This window comes from Mirounga leonina, unplaced genomic scaffold, assembly GCF_011800145.1.
Source record: "Mirounga leonina isolate KUSES-001 unplaced genomic scaffold, KU_Mleo_1.0 Mir_94, whole genome shotgun sequence".
NCBI lineage: Eukaryota > Metazoa > Chordata > Mammalia > Carnivora > Phocidae > Mirounga > Mirounga leonina.
Window position 1 is genome coordinate 635,037 of NW_023270855.1, and position 26,138 is coordinate 661,174.

The 26,138-nt window shown below is 48.5% G+C and overlaps 1 protein-coding gene across 1 annotated transcript; it reads left to right on the plus strand.

Annotated features, from left to right (window-relative positions):
* Positions 1-24,472, plus strand: CHST13 (carbohydrate sulfotransferase 13). The gene is made up of 3 exons (XM_034997289.1): positions 1-143; positions 18,846-18,925; positions 22,925-24,472. The coding sequence occupies exons 1-3, from the start codon at positions 47-49 to the stop codon at positions 23,768-23,770; spliced, it is 1,023 nt and encodes a 340-aa protein (XP_034853180.1). The 5' UTR covers positions 1-46; the 3' UTR covers positions 23,771-24,472.
* The last annotated feature ends 1,666 nt before the right edge of the window (positions 24,473-26,138 follow it).

Sequence of the window (26,138 nt, forward strand, 5' to 3'; positions counted from 1 at the left end):
CCCCCGCCGGACAAGGCGGACTGCAGCCCCGCGGGCCCCGCGCAGCATGGGGAGGCGCTGCTGGCGGCGGCGCGCGCTGGCCGCCGCGTGTCTGGGGGCTGCGCTCCTACTCCTGGGCGCCGCGCCCCGCGCCCTGCGCCCGGGTGAGTGCCCGTCGGGCCCCTCCATGGGGCACCTGCTGTCTCCTCCCGGGCTGGGAGTAGGAGGTGGGGGTGGGGGGCAGAAAGGCTCTAGGCACCCGCGCCCATGCCCCAGCTCCCCGCAAGGGTGTTGCGCCCCTCGGGAGTTGGTCTCTCGACGCCCAGGAGACGTGATCGTTTTGGGCCTCACAGCCTGTGCCCAGGGATCCGGGTCAGTTGTGGGTGTTAGAGGGCATTGGGCCCACCCAGGAAGGCAGCCTCATTTACCTTGCCCCCGAAGCCCCTTGGCGCCCCGAAGCCCCTTGGCATAAGCTTGGGTGGGCTGGGAAAGCTTCAGGCCGCCTGGTCCTGAAGGCGGGCCCTCTGTGGCACAGGCGCTGCCGCCCTGCTCCGCCTGAAGTTCCCACGGGGAAGAACTTGGGGCTCCTTTGCACCCACTGCATGGTCTGGTTGGGGAAACTGAGGCAGCTAGCCATGACTCCGCAGGGTGTAGTAGCTGCTCTGGGCCAGGCATGTGCTGAGTCTTAAATTCACTTCATCTCCTCCCCATTTCACAAAGTGGGAAACTAAGGCCAGAGAGATTTAGGAACAGGTGTGGATGGCTAACCTGCAGCCTACACAGTCCGCCTGGGGGTTGAGGTGCCCAGTCAGCAGTGTGTTCCCATCTCTGGCTCTGTTTGCCTTTCCTGGGTGTGAGTGTGTTGGGGTAGGGGGCAGGGATATGTGGGTAAGGGGTAGGTCTCCACTCTCCTCCCTCTCCCTGTGTGCGCTCTGTGAGAATCCTCAGAGTCTCATCTTTGGTGACTCCCAGGCAGGGTCCCAGGGAGTAAATAATCACACCCCAGGGTGGGCAGGGACTGTGGGCAGCGGGGTCAAGTTGGCCCAAGAGATGAGGCTGAGGAATCTGTTTTTGGGGGGACACTCACCCACCTGGCTGGGTCTAGATTAGTGGATAAGGGTCATTCCACAGCCTTACCTGCTGGATGACCTAGTCCCTCTCCTCCCAGGTCCTCAGTACTCCCATCTATCACATGGAGTGCTCAAGTTCTTCCTTACAGGGCTTCTGGGGAGATGAGAATGAGACAGCAGACAGAAAGTGGTTGGTCATGATTAGGGCCAGCTGTCATGATTAGGGGTTTCACTGTGCTACCTTCATCCTGGGGTGAGGGGCTTCCCCCTCCGGCTTTCCCTCAAACCCCCATACTGCTGGAGGCCAGGGTTTAGCTGGGGTCCAGGTGAGCAGGGCTTGGAGAGGGCCTCTCTAGTGCTCACCAGAGCTCTACCCAGTCACCCTGCCACTCACACTGTTTCCCCTATGCCTGGACTCAGCCATCCAGACACCTCTCCAAGCCCATGGAAGGGAGATGTGGTCAGTCTTTCTACCACCACCCCCTTTCCATGAGCAGGCAGGCCATCTGGGAGTGGTGCTCCTGGTTCATGGCAGGTGCTCCTGTGTCCTAGCTGAGTGGAGTGTCCCCTAGTACAGTGTGGGCTGTGGTCCTATGGTCTATGACCATGACAGTCTCTGTCCACCCAGTCATTCACAGACAAATGTTTACTTAGGAGCTGGACTCCCAGGCCCCAGCGCTCAGCCCCTGGGGTGGGATGTGAGAAAGAGAAAAGGCCAGAGCATCTGGGCCCTGGGTGTGGGGGGTGTCTGGGGGGTATCTACAGAGGAGTCGGTACATTTGGGTAGGCTTCTGTGTGTCTGTATCTCTGGGCTTGCACGTATCTCCTCTGCCTGGACACATCTCTCCTGCTACCTCCTCTCCTCCTCTACCCAGGTCTGAGAGAAGAGAAATGAGCCAAGGTACTGGTCACTCTCTGTGCTTTGTTCCTTTTGACTGTCTCATGCAAAACCCAAGAGAGCAGGAGCTAGAGAGAGGGACTTGTGGTCCCCCTTCCTAGTCTTTGCCTGGGCTGTGTATCCCACTGGGCTTCCCTGCCATGTGAATACCTTGGCCATGACAAAAGAAGGTTAATTAAACCAACCTACCAATCTCCTCTGCTGGTTCTCGCCCCCGCCCCCCACCCCCGAGCCATGAGCTAAAGCCCCTGACCCCAGAAGCCAGTGAGGGCGTGCTAATGTTTGGCCCACATGCACCTGGCAGACCCCAAGGGAAACAGCTAGGTGGAAAGGCCTTCTGCCAACCGTCCAGCTGGAGGTGGACCCTGCTGTCCAGGGTCTCTGAAACTGGCCTCAATAGGGCCTTCAGCATCTCTGAGCATGTTGGAAGGGGGTGCGGTGGGGGTGGGCCCCTGGCCTGGGGCTAGGGCTCTGGGGCACAAGAGGAATGTCAGCACCTTACTCCAGGCAGGTAGGTCTGGCACAGTCCCCTCCTTCTCCAAAGCAGAAGGTGTTGCCACACGTTGGGCAGGGGACCCCTGAAAGGCTGCCACTATAGGCCTGGGGCCCCTGTTGCCCATTTACTAGTGGGGAAGTCTGGAGCAGCCCACCCTGGCACCCCTCGGCCCCCAGGATTCCACAAATGCTGACCTAGTTAGTGCCTAGGGTCCTGGGGATGAAGAAGATGTTGGGGGCAAGGTGGGACAGCTGCCCAGGATACTGCTGCCCTCAACACCCACCCTCACCCCAGGGTCCCAGTGGCACCTCCACTGTCACCTCTTGTCCCCTTTGCTTCCTCTGTGTCCCAGCCTGGGCATGGCACTGTAACCCTGTTGACCACATATTTGCTGGGCACGTGCTCATGCGAGGTGCCTTTCTAGGGCTGACAGCAAAACTTACTAATATCCCTGCCCTTGCAGACCTTACATTTTTAATATTAAAAATCCAAATCTCCAGTCTGCATCCTCTATCCCCAGAGGCACACGCAGGGAGAGTCTCCATGCCACCACATTAAATCCGCTACAGGGGTTCACAGGGGCGGCATTGGGAGGGGCCAGATCCCTTTCCTAGGTTTGCAAGGGTTGCGCATCTTTCCTGAGGTTGGAATCTCTGTCCACTTCTAGGGGACCTGGGTTGGGGGCAGGGAAGGGAGAGTGTAGAAGAGGTTGGGTGGAGGGGGGCTTATTCCCAGGGGAGCCCATCCCTTTCTTGCAGGCTGGACTGTGGCCCTTCTTTCCTCCGGGCCACAGCCCTTCTCTTGGGGTCCAGTGCTTCCTGTCCGAGGTCCAAGGGTGATGTGTGCTAACAGAGATTTCCCTCACCATCCTTCCTGGAAGGTCTCCAGGTGGGGAAGGACCCAGGAAGCTCAGGTGGGGACCCTGACTCTCTCTCCTCCTCGCTCTCCATCCCCTTCCTTCTTTGGCACCACAGCACCTGGGGACTCAGGCCACAGAGACAACTGTACAGACTGAATGCGGGGTGCCTGATAGTCAGGGTGCCCCTGCAGTCATGCAGCCTAGCAGCCCTAGAGCCAGCCATTGCTTTTAATGAAAAACCAGTATTTTGGTTCTATGCAGAATAAATACAGAAATAAATGCCCAACGACTACTGGGGAGCTGGAGTGCCAGGGCTGAGGTGGGTCGGTGAGGACTGACATAGGCCTGGCCTTGGAGCTGAGCAGGGCCCCCTAGGACCCAGCAGTGGCCCGTCAGCGCAGAAGCCAGGGATCTTTGCAGGGGTAGCCAGAGGAGGCCTGAGCAGGCGGCTTCCCCCTGCAGCCCTGTGTCCCTTGCTTCCCCCTGAGCCCCCTGCAGGGCCCCACCCCGTAGACTCTCCCTCATCTCCCTTGCACAGTGGGGCCCCGATGCCCAACTCTACATGCTCTGACTCCTCTCCGTCCTGGCCCCTAGTCTCTCACAGGCAAGTGAGGAACCAGAGACTGGAGCCACCCAGAGGACAGTGTCTCAGTGTGGACATCTCAACTCAGGCCAACTTAAGCCAGATATGGCTGCCTTCAGGAATGCGTGGATCCAGGGGCTGAAACCATGTTTCCAGCTCTAGGTTCAGCTTTTCTCTCTCACTCCAAAGGAAGGGCTCTTTTACTGATAATTCCAGGCAGAGTCTCAAGGATGTGTCTCATTGGCCTGAATTGGGTCACATGGTATCCACCTCTGAGCCAATTGCTGTGGCAGAAGGGGATGGAATGCTCTGATTGGCTAGGCCTGGTCACATGCCTATCCCAGCAGCTATGGGAGAAGGACGCCTATCAGAACCACGTGCATGGGACATAAGCAGGTTCATTCCTGGAGGGAAATCAAGAGGGCTAGCCAAAGCAGGGGGAGTGGCTGCTGGCAACCAAATAAATAGATGCTCACCACCCTGCTGTTCATTCTCAGATACTGCCAGAGTGCCCAGGGCACAGAGGCACCTTCCAGGCCTTCGGAGACTGCCATGAGAAAAGTCTAGCTGGCAAGATGGATGGCTCACTAGAGTAGGCATTAGTAATCCCATTTTGCAGAGAGACTAAGCTCAGGAAAAGGGAAGTCATTTGCTCAAGGTCACCCAGCTAGGAAGTGGGGGGGGCCAGGATTTAAATCCTAGTCTAAATCCCTAACCTTTATGCTTTCTACTCTACACTGCAGGGGTATTTGGGTTGGGCTTTGAAGGCTGCATAGAAGTTCACCAGGTGGGAAAATGAAGAAAGGGAATTTGGGGCAGAGGGAATGGCACAGACAAAAGCATGGAGGAGTGAAAGGCCTGGTGTGCTAAGGGTTGTGCTGTGGGCAGAGCTCTGGGTTTATGGGAAGAGGTGGTAGGGTGGAAGGCAGAAAAGTACTATAAGTCGGGCCGGTCATAGGTGGCCTTGAATAGCAGGCCAGGAGTTGGGGTACTCTCCCTATGGCCATAAGGGGCTATCAGTCTTTAAATAAATATTCATTGACACTAGGTGAGGTACAGGGATTACAAGAAAAGAAGACAGTCCCCTTCTTACAGAGCTGACCTTCCGAAGAGGCAACCAGACATCAACCCATATACAAACCACGTTATTTCAGCGGTAATAAATGCCATGAATAAATTAAAAGGAGAGACTGGGAAAGATCCTGGTGTGGAGTGTGGCTCATTGGAGAGACCCTCTTTCCAGAGGGAACTTCTGAGTTGAAATCTGAACATGAAGTATTTACTCTAAAGTATAAGCGTTCCTGGAGGAGCATCCCAGCCAAGGAAGAGTGCAAAGGCCCTGAGGTGGGAATTCACCTAATGTATTTATTGCTTGGCAGAAAGACCAGTGTGGCTGGAGCTGGGTTGGGGGGGGGGGGGGGGGTGGGAGGTGCACCAGGAGGTGGCTCTGGGAAGAAACAGGAATTTGTTAGCCAGTAGGAAGCCATGTAGGTTTTAAGATCACCAAGGTAGAAGGAAGAGAAATAAGAAGCTGGATAAGGAGACCAGTGATTATCCTGGACACAGCCAAAGGGGCTTGCTGCCCTGAGCTGACTACCATGGAGGAGGTGGGAGGTAGGGGGCAGGGGCAGTTCCTGATCATTCTGCAGGCAGAGGTGATGAGACTACACCCAAGAGGGGTTCCATTCCAGGTGGTTTGTGGAATCCAGCAAATAGAGTTTGAATTTTAAATACAAGTGGAAAGATCTCTTTCTCTTCAGAAAAACAATTTAAAAAAAAAAAGTGGAATTGTTTTTTATTTGTGAAGGGCTTGTTAATGTGTTCCTCCATGGGCCTGATTACCAGAGGCAATGTCCCTGACCTGGGGACATGCAGGTCAGCCCTGAAGTCCCAGGTCACCCAGGGGACTGAGAGGGCTGGGGAAACCCTCCCTCCCCCTCCCCCATCAAGGTCCCTGGGGCCTGTCTGTGCAGTTTGGGCCTGGCTGTCCCTGCCTGTCTGGTCTTGCAACACTATGCCCAGCTAGAACTTATTAACCAGAAACCACATGTAATCTTTGCTCGCTGGACTGGGAATCACCAAACAGTATTTCCCCCCCAAATGGTGAAGTTTCAAATGGCCCACAGAACAACTTGCGCCCTGCCGGCTCCAAGGGGAAGCCTGTCCTTAGGGGTGGGTGTGCGAAGGGCCATTTATTGGGTTCCTGCTTTCAGTTTGCCTGGATGGCGGTTCACCCACTTAACTGTAGGTTTTGTGAGGTTGGGCGGGGCTGTGTGCCGGGCAGAATGGGTGCCCAAGAGATGTGCCCTCAGATGTGCGCTGTGGCCTGGGGTCAAATCCCGTTTCTGGGCTTTACTTGCTCTGAGGCCTCAGGCATGTTTCTTTTCCTCTTTGAGCCTCAGTTTCCCCACCTGTCAAATGCAGATAATAATAGTTTCTACCTGATATGAGTAAATGTGTCCATGTGTGCAAAGCACCGAGCAGAGTGCCAGGTGCTGGCTGACCCCAGGGCTGTGCCCCAGGTGCTTCTTCCCTGGCTCCCCTGACCCCACCAAAGCGCTGCCTCCTTTGCCAGCTGCCATGCTCTCTTAGGGGCTTCCTGGCCACACGCAGTGGGCACTGCAGGGTGTTGGGTTGGTCTTCACACTGGTCTACTGGACGGGGACTGTGGTCTGCTCCTGAGGCTGGGGCTGCATGGTTTCCATGGCCTGGAGCCCTCTGGGCATGGGCACCGGGCTGTCCCAGACTGTGGGCAGCTCACCCCGCATTGCTTCCTCCCTTCACCCCAGCTGCTTTGCTTTGAGCTGTTTCAAAACTCCAGCGGTTTCCCCACTGTGATCTCTTTCTCCTCCTGCCAGCCTCTGTTCCTGTCACTGTGTGTAGCCTGTCTCTTTCTCTGTCTGCATCTTTGGCACCCCCAGTCCCTCCCACCTCCCTGCCCCCCCCCCCCCAATAACCTTCTGCTATTTTTGTCTCCTTTTTCAAAGCAGAACCCCACCGCGGTTTTACCTGCGGCTGCCCTGGGCTGGCCCAGGCCCCTCCCTGGCTGTGAGACCTGGCTTTCCCTGGCTTGTCTGCTCCATGGTACCCTTGGCAGGGAGCCTGGGACCTGGAGCCTCATGGAGGGGCTGCAGGGTGGAGGACACAGGCCAAGAGAGGCTTGGGGCAACCAGAGCAGAGGTTGGGGGATGCTTCAGTGTGACCCTGTTTGGGGCCACCCTGCCCTCAGAGCCAAGCCCCCAGCTTTCCAGAGTGGGGGACTGGATCCAGGGATCTTCAAGGCAATCCCCTTCCGGCCCTCCTAGACCCATCTGTCCCCTTCCATGGCCAGCCTGCCCATCCCACTAGACTGTAGGTTCTTCTGATCTCTGTGGCAGGAAGGGGTGGAGGGGGTGGGGTAGCCCAGCCCTGTAATCACTGGCCACAGCTACTCTATAAATAGGGCCTCACTCTGGTGCCTGTTCCCTCTGACCCTCACCCACTGGCCGCTGAGGTCTGGTATGGGACCTGCTTTCCTGTAGGCTGGAGCCTGAGCAGGAAATGAGAGTCCCCACACAAGGGTTGGTGTTTCTGAAGGCTGGGTGCCTCCCTCCCAGTTGTGGGGCCTTGGGGTAGAAATGGGCCTAGGTGTGCTTCACTGGTCCTAGGGGCACCTCCCCCACCGCAACCCCTCAGTGGGTACCAGCCCTTCCTCAAGCCCAGGCTGTGGCCCTGAAGGGAGCTCAGTGGGTGACCTTGAGCCACAAGTAACACATCCACAGAATGTGGGTACCTCTCCTCCCCCGGCTGTGGGTGGTGCTGTGCTCATGTGACCCAGCCTCTCCTGGGGGCTACAGCTACACTTAGGCCAGCAGCGGCGGCCACCCTGCCAGCCCTGAGCCCGGGGCCTCCACTGCACTTTGAGGGGCCGGCCAACTTTGCTGCCACCTCTGGTCAGCTCATTGTCCGATGACAGTGGTGTTGCTGGGATGTGTCCAGCTGCCAGGAGACAGAGGTTCAAGTCCTAGGACCATTGATAAATCCCAAGATACAGGTAGGCCCTGAGGGCCTCGCCTTGTCCCGGCACCCTGGCTACAGAAGAGCCCAGGCCTTGTTCCCAGGACACTGGAGTGGGGAGGGAGCTTGAGGCTGCCAGAGGCATGCCAGGAGGCCCAGGACAGTGGGCTTCAGATGCACACCGAAGGTTCTGGAGGCCAAGGTGAGGTCAATCCAGCCGTCGTTTATTCATTCCTTCAACCAACCTCTGCCAGGTATGGCTCTAATAGAACGGTTCTCAAAGTGTGCTCCTGGACCAGCAGCATTAGCATGACCTGGGAGCTGTTAGAAATGCAGATTCTTGGGCCCCACTCCAGCCCTACGGGGCTACAACCTCGGGATGTGAGGCCAGGTAATCTATGTTTTCATCTATGCATGCTAAAATTTGAGAACCACCACTCATGGTCAATTTGCCAATAGTTAATCAAATTTTCCAAGTTTATTTCTTCGTCAAAAACATGTCTTAAAGAAAACGCCTGGATCTTTTCGATTAATGTATTCTTGGCAGCATTTTGAAGACTCTTCATTTTGTTGAAAGCCAAGGGTCATGGGAACGTTCATCCGTCTTACGAATATATTCTTTTCTCATATGATCCTGAATTCTTGAAGATACTCTTCTTATGAATAAGCAATATTCTTAGGAATTCAGGAATATATTATGATAGCCATTGACTAAATTTGTAAGCTAGATTTACATAAAATGCCCTTGCATGTATTCTTTTTTTATGATCAGTATTTTTATTTTCATTGAGATCTAATTCTCATTCCATAAAATTCACTTTTTTAAAGTACACAATTCAGTGGTTTTTAGTGTATTTAAAAGCTGTGCGATATGACCTCTATATAATTCCAGAATATTAGCCATTAGCAGTCACTCCCCACTTTCCCAGTGATCCCCCCCACCGTGTCCCCCAGGCCTGGGCAACCACTGTTTTCTGTCTCTATGGATTTGTCGATTTGCGATGTTTCATGTAAATGGCATCAAATAATATGTGGCCTTTTGAGTCTGGTTCCTCTCACTGAGTGCAATGTTACAAGATCCAGCCATGTGGAGACCAGGGTCAGTACTCCTTTCCTTTTTATGGATGAATATGTATGGATGTGCCACAGTATTTATCCATTCATCCTCTGGTGGACATTTAAGGTTTTGGTTATTAAATATAATGCTGACGGGAACATTTGTGCATAAGTGTTTGTGTGAATGTGTCTTCATTTCTCCTGCGTGTGTACCTAGGAGTGGAATTGCTGGGTCATAGGCTAATTCTATGCTTAATTTTTTTTCCCAAATTTTTGTTATTGTGGTAAAATACACGTAAGATAAATTTTGCTGTCTTCATCATTTTTAAGTGTACGGTTCAGTGATATCAATGCGTTCACAGTGTTGTGTGACCATCCTCTCCAGAGCTCTTTCGTCTTGTAAAACTGAAATTCTGCACCTATTAAATAACTCCCCGTTCTCCCCTCTGCACCCCAGTGACCATCACCTGCTCTCTAGCTCATTGGTTTTTACTATTCCAGGTACTCTGCGAGTGGAATCATTCATGATTGGTCCTTGGTGACTGGCTTTTTTCACTTAGCATAATCTCCTCAGGGCTCATCCATGTTGTAGTGTGTGTCAGTTTGCTTTCCTTTCCAGGCTAATACCCACTGTAGGAATGGGCCCCATTTTGCTTATCTGTTCATCTCTTCATGGACTCTTGGGTTGCTTCCATGTTTTAGCTATTGTGAATAATGCTGCTGTAAACATGGGTGTGCAAACATCTCTTAGACGCCTTGCTTTTTCAAGTATTTTGGGTATGTACCTAGAAGAGGAATTGCTGGGTCGTATGGTAATTCCAAATTTAATTGTCTGTGGAAGCTCCATGCTGTTTTCATAGCAGCTGCCCCATGTTATCTCCCCACCAACACTGCACAGGGTTCCAATTTCTCCACATTAACAAAACTTGTTCTCTCTCTTTTTTTTTGATAGTAGCCATAATAATGGGTGTGAGGTGGTATCTCATTATCATTTTGATTTGCATTTCCCCAGTGATTAGTGATGTTGAGCATCTTTTCATGTGCTTATTGGTCATTTGTATATTTTCTTTGGAGAAATGCTATTCAAGTCCTTTGCCCTGTTTTGACTTTATTTTTTGTTGTTGTTGAATTTTAGGAGTTCTCTATATATCCCCTTTCAGATACCTAATTTATAAATATTTTCTCCTATTCTGTGTGTTGTTTTTGGGTGCACAAAAATTTTTTTAGTTTAATTTTATTTAAATTCAATTAATTCACATATAGGATATTATTAGTTTCAGAGGTAGAGTTCAGTGATTCATCAGTTGTGTATAATGTATAATGCTCATTACATTATGTGCCCTCCTTAATGCCCATCACCCAGTTACACCCACCCACCTCCTCTCCAGCAATCCTCAGTTTGTTTCCTAGAGTTAAGAGTCTCGTATGGTTTGTCTCCCTCTCTGATTCGTCGTATTTTATTTTCCCCTCCCTTCCCCTATGATCCTCTGTTTTGTTTCTTAAATTCTAAAGACAATATGATAATTGTCTTTCTTTGACTGACTTATTTCGCTTAGCATAATACCTTCTGGTTCCATCCACATCATTGCAAATGGCAAGATTTCATTCTTTTTGATGGCCGAGTAATATTCCATTTTACATACATATAATAATGAGATATATATATACACATATATATATCTTACATCTTCTTTATCCATTTATCTGTCAATGGACATCTGGGCTCTTTCTGTAGTTTGGCTATTGTGGACATTGCTGCTGTAAACATTGGGGTACAGGTACCCCTTTGGATCACTTTGTATCTTTTGGGTAAATACCTAGTAGTGCAGTTGCTGGGTCGTAGGGTAGCTCTATTTTTAACTTCTTGAGGAACCTCCATACTGTTTTCCAGAGTGGCTGGACCAGTTTACATTCCCACCAACAGTGTAGGAGGGTTCCCCTTTCTCCACATCCTTGCCAACATTTGTTGTTTCCTTTCTTGTTAATTTTAGCCATTCTGACTGGTGTGAGGTGGTATCCCATTGTGGTTTTGATTTGTATTTTCCTGATGCCAAGTGATGTTGAGCCTTTTTTCATGTGTCTGCTGGCCATTTTATGTCTTCTTTGGAGAAACGTCTGTTTGTGTCTTCTGCCCATTTCTTGACTGGATTATTTGTTTTTTGGGTGTTGAGTTTGATAAGTTCTTTATAGATATTGGATACTATGGGTGCACAAAGTTTTTAAACTTCCGTCAAGTCCAATTTACCTATTTTTTCTTTTGTTACCTGTGCCTTTGGTCATATCCAAGAAATCATTGCCAAATCCAATGTCATGAAGCTTTTGTTGTATGCTTTCTTCTAAGAGTATTATTGTTTTAGGTCTTATGTTTAGGTCTTTGATCCATTTTGAGTCAAATTTTGTATATGGTGTGAGATAAGGGTCCGACTTCATTCTTTTGCATGTGAATATCCAGTCTTCCCAGCACCATTTGTTGAAAGGAGTATCCTTTCCCCTTTGGATGGTCAAAATCATTTGACCATATATGTAAGGGTTTATTTCTGGGCTCTTTATTCTATTCTATTGATTTATATGTCTGTCCTTACACCACCCACTGTTTTTTTACTATAGCTTTGCAGTTAGTTTTGAAATTAGGAAGAGTGAGTCCTCCAGTTTTGTTGTTCTTTTTCAAGATATATTTGGGGTCCCATATGAATTTTAGGATGGGGTTTTCTATCTCTGCAAAAAAATGTCATTGGAATTTTGACAGAGATTGCATTGACTCTGTAGATTGTTTTGGGTAGTACTGACATTTTAACAATATTAAGTTTTCCAATCCATGAACATGGGACATGTTTCCATTTCTTTGTGTCTTATTTATTTCAGCAGTGTTTTGTAGTTTTCACTGTACAAGTCTTTCACCTCCTTGGTTAAGTAATTCCTAAGTATTTTCTTCTTTTTTACACTATTGTAAATGGAATTGTTTTTGTACTTTCCTTTTCATATTGTTCATTGTGTGTGTATGGAAATGCAACTGATTTTTGTGTGTTGACTTTGTATCCTGCTACTTTGGTGAACTCATTTATTAGTTCTAACAGTTTTTGTGTGTGGAATCTTTAAGGTTTTCTGCATATAAGAACATATCATCTGCAAACAGAGATAATTTTATTACTTCTTTCTAGTTTGGATACCTTTTCTTTCTTTTTCTTGTCTAATTGCTCTGACTAGAACTTCCAGCATTATATTGATTAGAAGTGGCAAAAATGGGCATCCTTGCCTTATTCCTGATGTAGAGGAAAAGCTTTTAGTCTTTCACTATTGAGTATGATGTTCACTGTGGGTTTTTCATATATGGTTTATATTGTGTTGTAGTACTTTCCTTCTAGTCCTTGTTTTTTGAGTGGTTTTTTTTTTTTTTATCATGAAAGTATGTTGAATTTTGTCAAATGCTTTGTCTGTGCCAAGTGAGATGATTGTGTTTTTCCCCTTCATTCTCTTAATGTGATGTATTGCAGTGATGGGTGTTTGTATGTTGAACTATCCTTGAATTCTAGGAATAAATCCCACTTGGTTATAGTGCATAATCTTTTCATTGTGCTGTTGAATTCCATTTTCTAGTATTTTGTGGAGAATTTTTGCATCAATATTCATAAGGGATATTGGTCTGTAGCTTTCATTTCTTGTAGTGTCTTTGTCTGGCTTTTTTTCCCCCAGTCAGAGTTATACTGGCCACACAGAATGAGTTAAGAAGTGTTCCCTCTTCCTTAGTTTTTGGAAAAGTTTGAGAAGGACTTGTATTAGTTCTTTAAATGTTTGACAGACCACAGCAGTGAAGCCATCAGGCCCATGGCTTTTATTTGTCAGGAAATTTTTGATTACTGATTCGATCTTCTTACTAGTTATAGGTCTTTCCAAATTTTCTAACTACTTCATGATTTAGTCTTAATACATTTTGTGTTTTTAGAAATGTGTCTATTTCATCTAGGTTATCCAATTTTTTTGGCATACAATTGTTCATAGTATTCTCCTGTGTTGTTGTTTTTTTTAATTTCTGTAGTCACTAGTAATGTCCCACTTTCATTTCTGATTTTAGTAAGCTGTATCTTCTTTTTTTCTTGGTCCATCTAGCTTAAGGTTAGTCAATTTGTGGATCTTTCCAAAGAACCAACATTTGGTTTTATTGATTTTCCCTATTTTTCTACTCTCTATTTCATTTATCTCTGCTCTAATCTTTATTATTTCCTTCTTTCTTCCAGCTTTGGGTTTATTTTTTCTTTTTCTAGTTCCTTAAGTTGTAAAGTTAGGTTGCTGATTTGAGATCTTTCTTGTTTTTTAGTGTAAGCATATATAGCTATAAATTTTCTCCTAAGCACTTTCACTGCATCCCATAAGTTTGGTATATTGTTTTCATTTCTGTTTGTCTCCAAGTATTTTCTAATCTCCCTTGTGACTTCTTTGATCCACTGGTTTTTTATAAGTGTATTCTTTGATGTCTACAAATTTGTGAATTTTTCCAGTTTTCCTTCTGTTACTGATTTCTGACTTCACCCTGCTGTGGTCAGAGAACATACTTTGTATGATATATGTCTTTTAAAATCTATCATGACTTATTATGTGGCCTAAAATATAGACTATCCTGGGAAATGCTTCATATGCATTAGAGAAGAATGTGTATGCTGTTGTTGTTGGATAGAGTGTTTTGTATGTGTCTATTAGATCTAGTTGGTTTATTGTGATATGTAAGTCCCCTGTTTCCCTCCTCATCTTCTCTCTGGTTGCTCAGTTCATTATTATGAGTGGTGTATTGAAATCTCCACTATTATTGTAGAGCTGTCTATTTCTCCCTCCTATTCTGTCAATTTTTGTTTCATATACTTTGATGATAAGTTAATGTTTATAATTGTTCTTCTTCCTGTTTTAAAACTTTTATTTATATAGGAAGTTCTTCTTTGTCTCTTGTAAACTTTTCTGATTCAAAGTCTATTTTGTCTGATATTAATATAGTCACCTTTGCTCTATTTTGTTATTATTTGCTTGGAATATCTTTTTCCATCCTTTCACTTTCAACCACTTTGTGTCACTGGATCTCAAGTAAGTCTCTTGTAGACAGCATATAGTGTTGGGTCAGATATTTTTATCCATTCTGCCAATTTCTGCATTTTGACTGGAGAGTTTAATCCATTGACATTTACAGTAATTACTGATAAAGTGGAACATCTGTCATTTTGTTATTTGTCTTCTCTGTGACTTATAGTTTTTTTATCCATCATTTCCTGTATTACTGTCTACTTTTGTGCCTAATCAATTTATTTTTTGTAGTAAAATGTTTAAATTCCTTTCTCATTTCTTTTGTGGATACCATGGGGATTACACTGAACATCCTAAAATAATACATTGTATTTTGAATTTATACTGGTTTCTTCATTTGAATGGACCATACTTTTCCCGTTTCTTTGTATGACTTCTAATTTTTTGTTGAACACTGGACATTTGAATCTAATAATGTAGCTCTGGAAAGCAGATTCTCTTTCTCAGTGATTGCTGTTTTTAGTTTCTGTTTTTGTCTTTCTGATTGTTGTAGCCTGTCTCTGTGCTGAGGTTCAGCCCAAGGTATAAATTTAAGGTCTTCTTAGGTCTTTTCTGAGCCTCTTCCTGGGCATTCACAGTCAGTTTCTAATTTTCCCCACCTATGCAGTTGTTTTGAATGTTTTAGTATTTAATGTCTGGCTCCAAAAAGGGGAAAAGAGAAAAATGAAAGGTGGGGAAAAGGAACCAGCTCATTAAGTCTCCTGGAAGTCACTTTATGTGGAGTGTGAGGGGTTTGCAACAATGTGGGGAGGTATAACTGATCAAAGCACAGATCTCTGATATTTGGAGAATAGGATCCTTTTTGCCCACTCTGGCTCTTGCATGCTGTATGTAAGCTGCTCCAAGAACAGATGCACAGCTGCCTGCCATGTGGCTGGGGTGGGGGGTGAGTGGATGCCCTGAGCTAAGAAAGAGCTGAAACTGACTGAAATTTACCACCATTTACCATTTAAGCCTTCCCCTGGAAGTTGCAAGCCTTCAATGGACTCCAGAATTCCAGGTCTATCTGATGTATCTGATAGATTCTGCCAGTACAGTTGTTGCCTGGGTGGAGAGACAGATTCTTGGTGTTCCTAGTCTGTCATCTTTCCAGAATCATCTAGGCTTAGCTTTTAAGGAATTGCCAAACTGTTTTCTGTGGCAAAATATCTCTATTCTCCATTCCCACCATCAAAGTATAAGGGTTCCAATTTCTCCACATCCTCACCAATACTTGTTTTTATCTTTTTTTATTATAGCCATCTTAGTGGGTGAGAAGTTGTGTCTTAATGAGGTTTTGATTTGACTTTTCCTAACAGCTAGTGATGCTGAGCATCTTTTTATCTGTTATTGGCAATTTGTATATTATTGGAGAAGTGTCCATTCATATCCTTTGCCTACTTGAAAAGTTGGGTTATGTCTTTTATCATTTGGTTATAGGCATTCTTTTTTTTTTTTTTTTAAGATTTTATTTATTTGAGAGAGAGAGAGTGAGAGAGCATGAGAGGAGAGAGGGTCAGAGGAAGAAGCAGACTCCCCGCTGAGCAGGGAGCCAGATGTGGGACTCGATCCCAGGACTCCGGGATCATGACCTGAGCCGAAGGCAGTCGCTTAACCAACTGAGCCACCCAGGCACCCTATAGGCATTCTTTATATATTCTGGATACTAGTCCCTTATCAGATATATGGTTTGAAAATATTTTCTCCAAGTTGGTAGGCTGTCTTTTCACCTTCTTGATGGTGTCCTTTGAAGCAGAAAAGTTTTTGTTGATATAGTCCAGTTTATCTATTTTTTCTTTTGTTGTTTTTTTGATGCCATATCTAAGAAATCACTGCCAACTCAAAGATCATGGAGATATATGTCTATGTTTTCATTATGAGTCTTTGTTAGCTCTTACATTTAGGCCTATGATCCATTTTGAGTTAGTTTTTGTATATGGTTTGAGGTAGTGGTACAATTTCATTCTTTTACATGTGGATATCCAATTTTCTCAGCAAAATTTATCATAAAGACTGTTCCTTCCTTATTGAATTGTCTTGGAACCCTAATAAAAAATCAGTTGATCCTAAGTGTAAAGGTTTGTTTCTGAACTGTGAATTCTATTTCATCAATCAATATGTCTCTCTTATCCCACCACCACATCATCTTAATTACTGTGGCTTTGTAGTAAGTAGTGAAATTAGGAAGTGTGAGATCTCCAAGTTTGTTCCTTTTCAAGATTGTTTTAGACATTCTAAATCCTTTGAATTTTCTTTTTTTAACAAAAAATTTTAAAAGATTTTGTTTATTTATTTGACAGAGACAGAGAGCACAAGTAGGCAGAGAGGCAGGCAGAGGGGAAGGAGAAGCAGACTCCCCGCTGAGCAGAGAGCCTGATACAGGGCTCCATCCCAGGACCGTGGGATCATGACCTGAGCCGAAGGCAGACGCTTAACCAACTGAGCCACCCAGGTGCCCCAATCCCTTGAATTTTCTGATTAATTTAAGGATCAACTGTCAACTGTCAACAACTGTCAATTTCTGCAAAAAAGGCAGCTAGGGTTTTTATAGGGATTGCATTGCATGTGTAATCTGGGGAGTACTGCCACCTTAATGATATTAAATCTCCCAATCCATGGACATGGGATATTTTTCCATTCATTCAGGTCTTCAATTTCTTTCAATGATGTCTTGTAGTTTTCAGTGATAAGTCTCACACTTCTTTTGTTAAATTTAATCCTTAATATTTTTATGCTGTTGTAAGTGGAGATGATTTTGTAACTTCAATTTTGGGTTTTTCATTACTAGTACTTAGAAATACAATTCACTATTGAATATTGATCTTTTATTCTACAACCTTGCTGAACTCATTTATTAGCTCTTAGCTCTAATAGTTGGTGGATTCTATAAATATACTATATATAGTCTATATATATTCTATATATATTCATGTCATCTACAAATAGAATAATTTTACTTTTTCCATTCCATTCTGGATGCCTTTTCTTTGTTTTTCTTGCCCAATTACCCTGGCATTGTTGAATAGAAGTGGTAAAAGTGGGTATCCCTTGTTTTGTTCCTGATCTTAGAGGTAAAGCATCAGTTTTTCACCATTAAATATGTTAGCTGTGGGTTTTCTCCTAGATGGCCTTTATCAATTTGATGAAGTTCCCTTCAAGTTCTGGTTTGTTTAGTATTTTTATTATGAAAGGGTATTGGATATTGTGCAACACTTTTCCTGCATGTATTGATAATTATGTGGGTTTTTTCTTTTACTCTATTAATATGGTGTATTACCTTGATTGATTTTTGTATGTTGAACCACTCTTGCACTCCTGGGATATATATTACTTGGTTATATATAACCATTTTTATATGTTTTATATATTCAGTTTGCTGGTATTATTATTTTTTTTTTTGAGGATTTTGCATCTATGTTCATAAGAGATAATGTTCTGTAGTTTTCTTTTCTTGTGATGTCTCTGTCTGGTTTTGGCATCAGGGTAATACTGGGCTCATCTAATGTGTTGGAAGGTATTTTTCACCCCACAATTCTGTTTTGTTTTTCTGAAGGGGGTAAAGAGTTTGGAAGAGATTGGTGTTAATTCTTCTTTAAATTTTGGTAAAATTCACTAGTGAATATCATCTGATTCTGGGCTTTTCTCTGTGGCATTGTTTTTTTTTTACATTACTACTTCAATGTATTTATACATATTATTATACATTACATTATTATACATATTATTATATATTACATTGTTATACATATACATTATACATATAATTGTTATATGTCATTGGGGTTTTCTATTTCTTTTTGGTCAATTTCAGGAATTTGCATCTTTTTAGGAATTTGTCCATTTTGTGTAGGCTATCTAATTTGCTTTTGTACAAGTGTTCATGCCTTTCTCATTTCTGTAAGATTCCATTCTAATGGTTTCCCTTTCATTCCTGTTTTTAGTAATTTGAGACTTCATTCTTCTTGGTCAGTCTAGCTAAAGTTTTGTCAATTTTGGTGATCTTTTTGAAGACTGCATTATACTTTATTCATTTATTAATAAGTATAATCATACTTTAGAAAAATATGACCAAGAAGCATAAGATCATGAGCCTATGCTTATCTAAATCAACTACATTACTAATAATATTATTCACATTAATTGAATATATAGGAAGATATTCCTTAAAACACATTTAGAGTAAAAGAATAAATTTAGTAAGCAGAGTTTTTGGTAATTTTAGGAAGATTGAAGAGTGCAGCACTGAGACAGATGGATTGTATTCCTGCACACTGTCTTCCAGCCTAGGAGACAGTGAAACCTGCATTTACCACGAAGCGGCATACACACTGGCCAGGGAAGTACAGGCTGCTGTAGGAGTCCATGGAGGTCATGTGACCTGGTGGGCTGCCACTGGAGAACCTGCAGCTTGGCTGTGCCACCTCTATTGCTACCCAGCCCTTTCTGGCTGCCCACACCTAGGATCTGGGGAGGCTGGACCACCAGCCAGCTTGGTGAGCCCCTGAGGGCTCCATGGACATGGGGCTGGTAGGGGCGCGGCATGAAATGAAGGCAGAGGAGATGGATAAGGTTGGATGGTCAGGTCTTTAACAGAGGGCTGTGGGCTGGGTACCACCTTTCCGCTCATCCCTGCCTGCCTGGCGTCCTCCAACTCTGAAGGGTAGGACATGGGGACAGGAGCGATACCAAAGACGCTGGCCTGGTGGATTAGGGGGCCTATCAGTGCCCCACACCCCACCAAGGCAGATGAGATACAAGAGGGAAACTGAGTCCCAGAGGTAGATCAAATGTGCCCAAGGGAGTTGGCCAAGTCTCCTAAGGGCTACAGCCAGTCCATCTGATGCCTCTTTCCTTATGCCCCATAGCATTTGAAAACAGCCTGGGCTCTGGCTGGCTCAGTGGGAAGAGGAGGAGTCCCCTGAAGATGCTTTATGACTTGGACCAGGTAGGTGGACAGACCCCTGCCCAGTGATCCCTCCCTCTACCTCCAGCCACGGGAAACTGAGAACCCTAGTGTAGACCTGCTGTCTTGGGACTAGAGCCCACAGTAGGGCTTGAGGAGGCTTCCTCTGCAAATCAAGGCCCTGTGCAGAGAGGAGAATGCCTGTGACAAGGGCAAATCTTCGGACAAGCTGAGAGACCTGGGGTCTCCACCCACCCACCCACCTACCCATCCATCATCCACCCAACAACAGACTGAAGCCACACTGTGCCAGGCACTCTGCCATGTGTTGAGGATATAAAAGAGCAAAGGACCCTCAGGAAGTTGACAGTCTAGTGGGGAGACAGGAATTAAGTGACCCCCCAGATTTTAGTATCTGCTGCAATAGGGAAACATGCAGGGAGCCCCTGTCCTCACACTGTTCTTAGGCACCCGGACCAGGAGGCTTACCGGCCCAGGCACTCCACTTCCGCTGTGGGCCTGCTGGGACCAGGCACAGCCCAAACACACACGCAGTTAGACCCCCCCGAGAGCCACGGGCCCCTGGCTCACACACACACCAGCAGGCACGAGGAGAGGCACCCATTCAGACAGCATGTGTAGAGCACCTAGTGTATGCAGGCTGTGCTCAGGCTGCTGCTGATCCAGTGGCAAGCAGGTCAGCTGGATCCCTGACCTGGGGCAGCTGATATGCCCAGGTGAGGCAGATATCATCCCATCATTGCCACCTGCACTAACCTGTAGCTGATTTGCATCGAAAGGGGCAGTACAAGGTGCGACAAGAGATCTACCGGGAGGGTCCTAGTTTAGATGGGGAAGAGAGATCCTCTCTGAGAAAGGGACATTGGAGCTGAGACCTGCAGAGAAGGAGTTAAGAAGCAAAGAGTAGAGGGCCAAGTGCCTGGTGGTGGACAGACAACAGAAGAGGGTGTGCGAGGTGAGCCAGGAGTGGGCAGCAGCTTGGGTGGTGCCTGGCAGGTGGGGCGAGGGCAATAGGGAAACCATAGAGGGTTTTAAGCTGGGGAGAATGATCAGACAGGTTGGGTAAGTAGCTGTTCACTGAATCCCTGAGGGCTGAGCCAAAGGGGCCTGTGGAGCTTATCTGACCCACACCCTTGGGTTGCAGGTGTGGAGGCCTTGGTTCAGAGAGGGTAACTGGCTTGCTCTGGGCCACACAGCAAGCTGAGGGCAGGCCAGGCTCTCAGCAGGATCCTGGGTTCCACTAGTTCCACAGGCTTCTGAGGGGCAGATGGGGCTGACTCAGCCCCCTCACAGCCTGAGGTCCCTCTGACGGTTGGGTGTCAAGGCCCTGGGAGCTTAGCACCTGTGGCTGGAGAAATAAGAGTAATAAAAATAATCTGGCCAACAAAGGCTAACTGTGTACCAGACACTCCAATTCTGTGAACTTATTTAGTCCTCGTGGCAAGCCTATAAGGTAGGCCTGTTGTTATCCCTGTTTACAGATGAGCAAACTGAGGTACAGGGAGGCCAAGGACACAGAGAAGGTTACAGAGCTCATAAGGACTGGAGCCAGGCTAAGGATCCAGGCAGCCGAGTCCAGTCAGGCTGGGAGAGATGGTTGTAACTGTAGGATTTGTTCCTGGACCAGTGGGCATAGCCCCAGCTTCTGAGTCCTAAGGGACCTAAGTTGGGAGTCCCAGCTTCCCTACTTGAGAGCTGTAGGCAACTCATTTGTATTGAGCCTCAGTTTTCTCATTTCTATGGAGATAGTATTGACTATCTTGGTATTTATGGGGCTCCAAGCAACATAAAAGCTGACTTTAAGTCATTAGGACAGTCGGTGTTTACTTCCCAAGATGCTCAGAAACCAACAGCCCTTGGTACAGCAACAACACGTTGTCCATCATCATACTCTGAATGTTGACATATGATACATCTTGTGCCTCATGACTTCAAGATGACTGCCAGGGCTCCGGACATCTCACAGGATGGTACCCCAAGCAGAAAGGGAGGGGCTGAGGCAAAGATTTTTTTCCTTCAGGAGCCCTCTCTTTTTGTGCTGAAGGAAAGTCTTTCCTGGGAGCCATCTAGCAGACTTCCCTGTACATCTCCTTGGCCCAAACCAAGCCAGATGTTCACCCCAGGACCCATAGCTTTCATGAAGTTGTGTGAGGCTGCTATGACTGGTTCTTCCCCAAGGCTTGGCACATGACCTACCACAACTGGGGTCTGCTGGCAAGGAGGGAGGATGACTGACAGGTGGGTGGATGGCCAACATTCCCTGCCCCAAGAAATATGTGAGGATGTCTGGAAGCTGAAAGCAGAGCTTGGCTGTGGGGCCACTGAATACAGCCTTCTCCTGGCACCCAGGTGAAGCCAGGCTTCTGAGGCCAGTCCTGTGAGTCTGCCTTAGAGGGAAAGGGATCCTCTCAGTGCTCTCACGCCCCTCACTGCTCTGAGATTGGCAGTCACCCCTCTGTGAGATTTTGAAAAAGTAAGATAAGCACATGATAGGGCATTCAACCCTTCAAACGAGTATATGCGGTGAAGAGTACCTCTCCTTCCCACCCTGGCCCTGGTTACCCCTGGAGGCGACCAGTTCGTTCCCTGTGTGCCCTTCCAGGCATGTTCTAGACATGTGTGTAGTGTCCAATGCTCTGTCATGTGCTTAGGTCACTTTTCCAGAATCATACCTACAGGTATATATGTCCTTTTTTTCTGCTTTATGTTTTAATTGAGAAAAATTCAAACATATACAGAAGTAAAATGTACAATGCACCCCCACATTCCCATCACCCAGTTTGAACAGTGATCAACTCTGCCCTGTTTCATCCAGACCCCTCTCCCTCCATTCCTACTTGGGATTATTTGGAAGCAAATTCCAACCTTGTTTAGTATGTGACAATTTCAATATATATCTAAAAGAGAGGCTCCCGGGGCACCTGGATGGCCCAGTCAGTTAAGTGTCCAACTCTTGATTTTGGCTCAGGTCATGATCTCGGGTTTGTGAGATGGAGCCCCATGTCAGGCTCCAAGCTAAGCAGGGTTGTCTGATTGGGATTCTCTCTCTCTCTGCCCCTCCCCCCCATGCTCACTCACTCTCTCTTTCTCTGAAGCAAATAAATAAATCTTTAAAAAAATAAATTAAAATATGTGAGGCTGCCTACAACCTATCCTTTCTGAAACATCTTTTATTTCCTTCCTCACCCTTTGTAAACCCAAAATGTGACATGTTAACTCCTGTTCTTTGTGTACTTTAGCTTTTATCACTTGAAGTATTTTGGATTTCTGCTTGGATTTCTGGATACTTTTAAAGGCATGAGAAGCGCAAATGAGCACCTCCCCCCCACACACATTCTTCCCCTCCCCACCCAGCAATGGCAGATACTCTTATGCAGGCACTGGACCCAGTGTCCTACCATTTCAGGTGCTGCTTTGTCCTTCCCTGAAATGGAAACACTCACAAGGCTCTTTTCGTAACTGGGATAAAACTCACATGCCATAAAATTCACTCTTTTACAGTGTACCCTTCAATGGTCTATAGTGACCAAGGCTGCATGACCATCACCACTCTCTAACTACAGAACACTTTCATCACCCCCAAATTTTATTATTGAACAAAAAAATATCTCAGTAGCCTGCAAGTGGCTGCATTTTTCAACTCTATATGGAATTAAAGCTGTTGTTCTTATACACTATCCTGATATTCAATTTGTGCCCACGCTCACCACTCTGATGACATACTTATTCCATCAGGCTTACTCTGACACCGTCATATTCATCATCAGAACCTCCTTGGTCCCGAGGGCCCAACCCTACTTGTCACATCCTTCCACCTGCCTCAGTGAGGTTAGAGTCATTTTCCCCCCAAATTCTGGTCTAGGATCTGGGTCCCAAATCACAGTGATCGGTGGCAGTGCTGGGGTTCGAATCCCCTGTTCCGTCGCCACGGCCCGGTGGGTGCAGGGCTCCGCAGCGCCGACCCCATCCCCCACCCCCCCACCCCCCGCCCCGCTCTCCCACCTCCGCTGTCGCCTGCAGGGCCCGCACTCAGCCCTGGCCGAGGTGCACCGGCAGCGGCGCGACCTGCTGCGCCGAGCCTGCAGCCGCCACACACGCCGGCAGCGCCTGCTGGGGCCCGAGGACCTGCGGCACGTGCTGGTGGACGACGCGCACGGCCTGCTCTACTGCTACGTGCCCAAGGTGGCCTGCACCAACTGGAAGCGCGTGCTGCTGGCGCTGAGCGGCCGCGCCCGCGGCGACCCGCGCGCCATCCCCGCGCACGAGGCGCACGCGCCGGGCCGCCTGCCCTCGCTGGCCGACTTCAGCCCGGCCGAGATCAACCGCCGGCTGCGCGCCTACCTGGCCTTCCTCTTCGTGCGCGAGCCCTTCGAGCGCCTGGCGTCGGCCTACCGCAACAAGTTCGCGCGGCCCTACAGCGCGGCCTTCCAGCGGCGCTACGGCACGCGCATCGTGCGGCGCCTGCGGCCGCGCCCGCACCCCGACGCGCTGGCCCGCGGCCACGACGTGCGCTTCGCCGAGTTCCTGGCCTACCTGCTGGACCCGCGCACGCGCCGCGAGGAGCCCTTCAACGAGCACTGGGAGCGCGCGCACGCCCTCTGCCACCCGTGCCGCCTGCGCTACGACGTGGTGGGCAAGTTCGAGACGCTGGCGGAGGACGCGGCCTTCGTGCTGGGCCTGGTGGGCGCGCCCGGCCTGCGCTTCCCTGCGCCCCCGCCCCGGGCCAAGGCGGCCGCCGCCCGCGACCTGGCCGAGCGCCTCTTCCGGGACATCAGCCCCTTCTACCAGCGGCGCCTCTTCGACCTCTACAGGATGGACTTCCTGCTCTTCAACTACTCTGCCCCTTCCTACCTGCGGCTGCACTAGGCGGCGGGGCCCGTCACATCGGCTGGACGGTGTGCATTTCTGGTGCCCCCCCTCCAGGCCCCCCGCACCCCGATGCTGGTGCTGCCTGCCCGGGACTCCACTCTGAGCACCACTGCCCCGGCCCTTCCCTGCTTGGCCAGCCCGCCCGGGCCTCCATCCCACCCAGCCAGGTTTGGGTGCAGCCCACCTCAGGCGGCTGGACACCCGTGTGCCTGCCTGTCACCTGATGCTTGCTTCCTCTGAGTGTGCCAGCTGGCAGGCACTTCTCCAGACCGATGGGTGGGGAAGCATTGAATTACTAGTATTTTTTAGTTTGTGAGAGGCCATTTTGACCCCAAACCAGAGCAGAATGCCGGTTCGGTGCAGTCTGTGGCCTCTCCTAGCGGCCTCTTCGCCGCCTCGGCCCTGGTGTTGACAGCCGTGGTCCAGGAGGAAAGCCCTCCGTCATCGGGCTCAGGCTAAGGCCTTCCTTGTCAGTGGGCATGGCATGGAGCCCACTCTGAGTTGCCTTCCACTCTGCCTGTCACTGAGCCGTGTTGCCTCTCCCCGTGGCTGGCCCCACCTTTGATCTCGGTCTGGCCAGATCCTAAGTCTTCCGTGTGTGCCCACAGAGCCCAGAGTGCAATATGGTGGCAGGTTTTATAGGACCATCGTGAGCCGGGGAGCTTATGTTTTTGAAATAAATGTTTTTTACTTCTGACATTTTGGAGTTTCTCTGCTTCATTTTGCCATTTGTTCTGCTGCATGGGGCTGCCGGATCTTGGGCATCTCAACAAATCTCTGAGCCTCAGCTTTCCTTTGCTGCCAAATGGTGCAAGAATGCCAGGTGGTCATGAAGATCAGATGAGAGAGATGGAGAGCCTGGGTTTCCTTCACAGCAGCCCAGAGGTGTGAAGCGCTATATGGGGAGTGGGGTAAGGAGTGGATACACCATGGCAAGGGGTGCTAAATTCTGGCTGGAGGGGTAACAGTGAAGACTCGGGGCGGGGGGAATCTGACTTTTCATTCTGCCTAGGCTAAAGATTAAAGCTGAAACCAGCTCAGTGAAACCCTGTGCCTTGGGCTGCCTCCCACCCTTATGTGGGTGTGTAGGTGTGTATTTGCGTGTGTGTCAGGATGCTTGGCAATGAGGACCCACCCTTCTGGCTTTGGGAAGACAGCCAGCCGTGGGAGTCCCCTAGGAAGGGCTGAATGTCCCCTTAGTGACTGTTTGAATATAGGGTGTCCTTTCTCAGTTTCCTTGAATGATAAATCAAAATGCCAGAACTTTGGGAAGACCAGGGCAGGGTATTCCTGAGGTTTTGAGAAACAGAAATCAGAGCACAGCCGAGAAAGGGCAGCTTGGCAGGGCAGAGGCCCAACCTGTGTTGTGGTGCTCCCCCACCCTGTGGTGAGGGCCCGTGAGCCTGGTTACAGGGCCATGCTGGCCTGTGGGGGCCAGGCTGGCCAGGGACTGCCAGCTCAGTCACATTCATGCCTCGGCCTTTGCTGATGTTGTTCCCCTGCCTGCGATGGATGCTTTCCCCTTCCAGGCCAGTCCTAGGGCTTCTCCTTCTCAGGAGCCTGCTGAGGCCTTCCCGGACACTGTCTGTGGGCCCTGCCAGTAGGGGTCAGTGACGGCCAACCCTTGTGGAGTTGGGAAGGGGCTGCCGCTGGGCTCCCCATGAAGCCTCACCCCCCCTGGAGAGCCATGGAAAGCCCAGGAGCCTGGACCATTACCAGGGTCGGGGGGAGAGGGGCTGGGCCTCTGACACACCAGGAGGCTTGTTCCCGGCCTCCGTTGCCCCCACGCTCCCTCATATACCTACGCACACTGTGTCACGTGCCACCTCATGGTGAGTCATCCCACGTGCTTCGATGGCACACACCTTTGTTCCAAGCTCCCTCAGTGCCCACACAGCCTTTGATGCGACCTGTTTGTTGAAGTTATCCCCCATCCAGATGCCCTTCTCCCCCTGCTCCAGGTCGTCACCCTTAGAAGTCGCCCTCCGGCTCTGCAGTCACAGTGCCTGCTGTCATCTCCTTCAATGCCTCCTGCCTCCTGAAGCTTGTCACATGCACACACACTCCCTCATGCGGGCAGGCACTCCACTGCGCACCCCCCCCCCCACTGATGGCACTTGATGTCACACCCTCTGTTGTGAGTACGAGGGCCACACTCCAGGCCCGCGCTTGCTGGAGGCGCCTCTTCCTCTCGTGCAGGCCCTGGGGAGTTCCTCCTGCTCTGGTGTCCTCTGACCTGCTTCCTCTCGGGCTGGTGCCAGAACGTGTCTGTCCTCACAGATCAGAGGCTGCCTGCCCACCCCTCAACAGCAAGGTCCCAGCTGGGTCATCAGATGGCCCGAGGAAGACAGGGTCTCACGTGAAC

What these genes read in the sequence shown, in the direction of transcription:
- CHST13 (XM_034997289.1), top strand. Translation starts at nt 47, where the DNA reads ATGGGGAGGCGCTGCTGGCGGCGGCGCGCGCTGGCCGCCGCGTGTCTG. An exon ending in GCCCCGCGCCCTGCGCCCGG is followed by an intron (nt 144 to 18,845) that starts GTGAGTGCCCGT and finishes TATGCCCCATAG; the next exon opens with CATTTGAAAACAGCCTGGGC. An exon ending in TGCTTTATGACTTGGACCAG is followed by an intron (nt 18,926 to 22,924) that starts GTAGGTGGACAG and finishes TGTCGCCTGCAG; the next exon opens with GGCCCGCACTCAGCCCTGGC.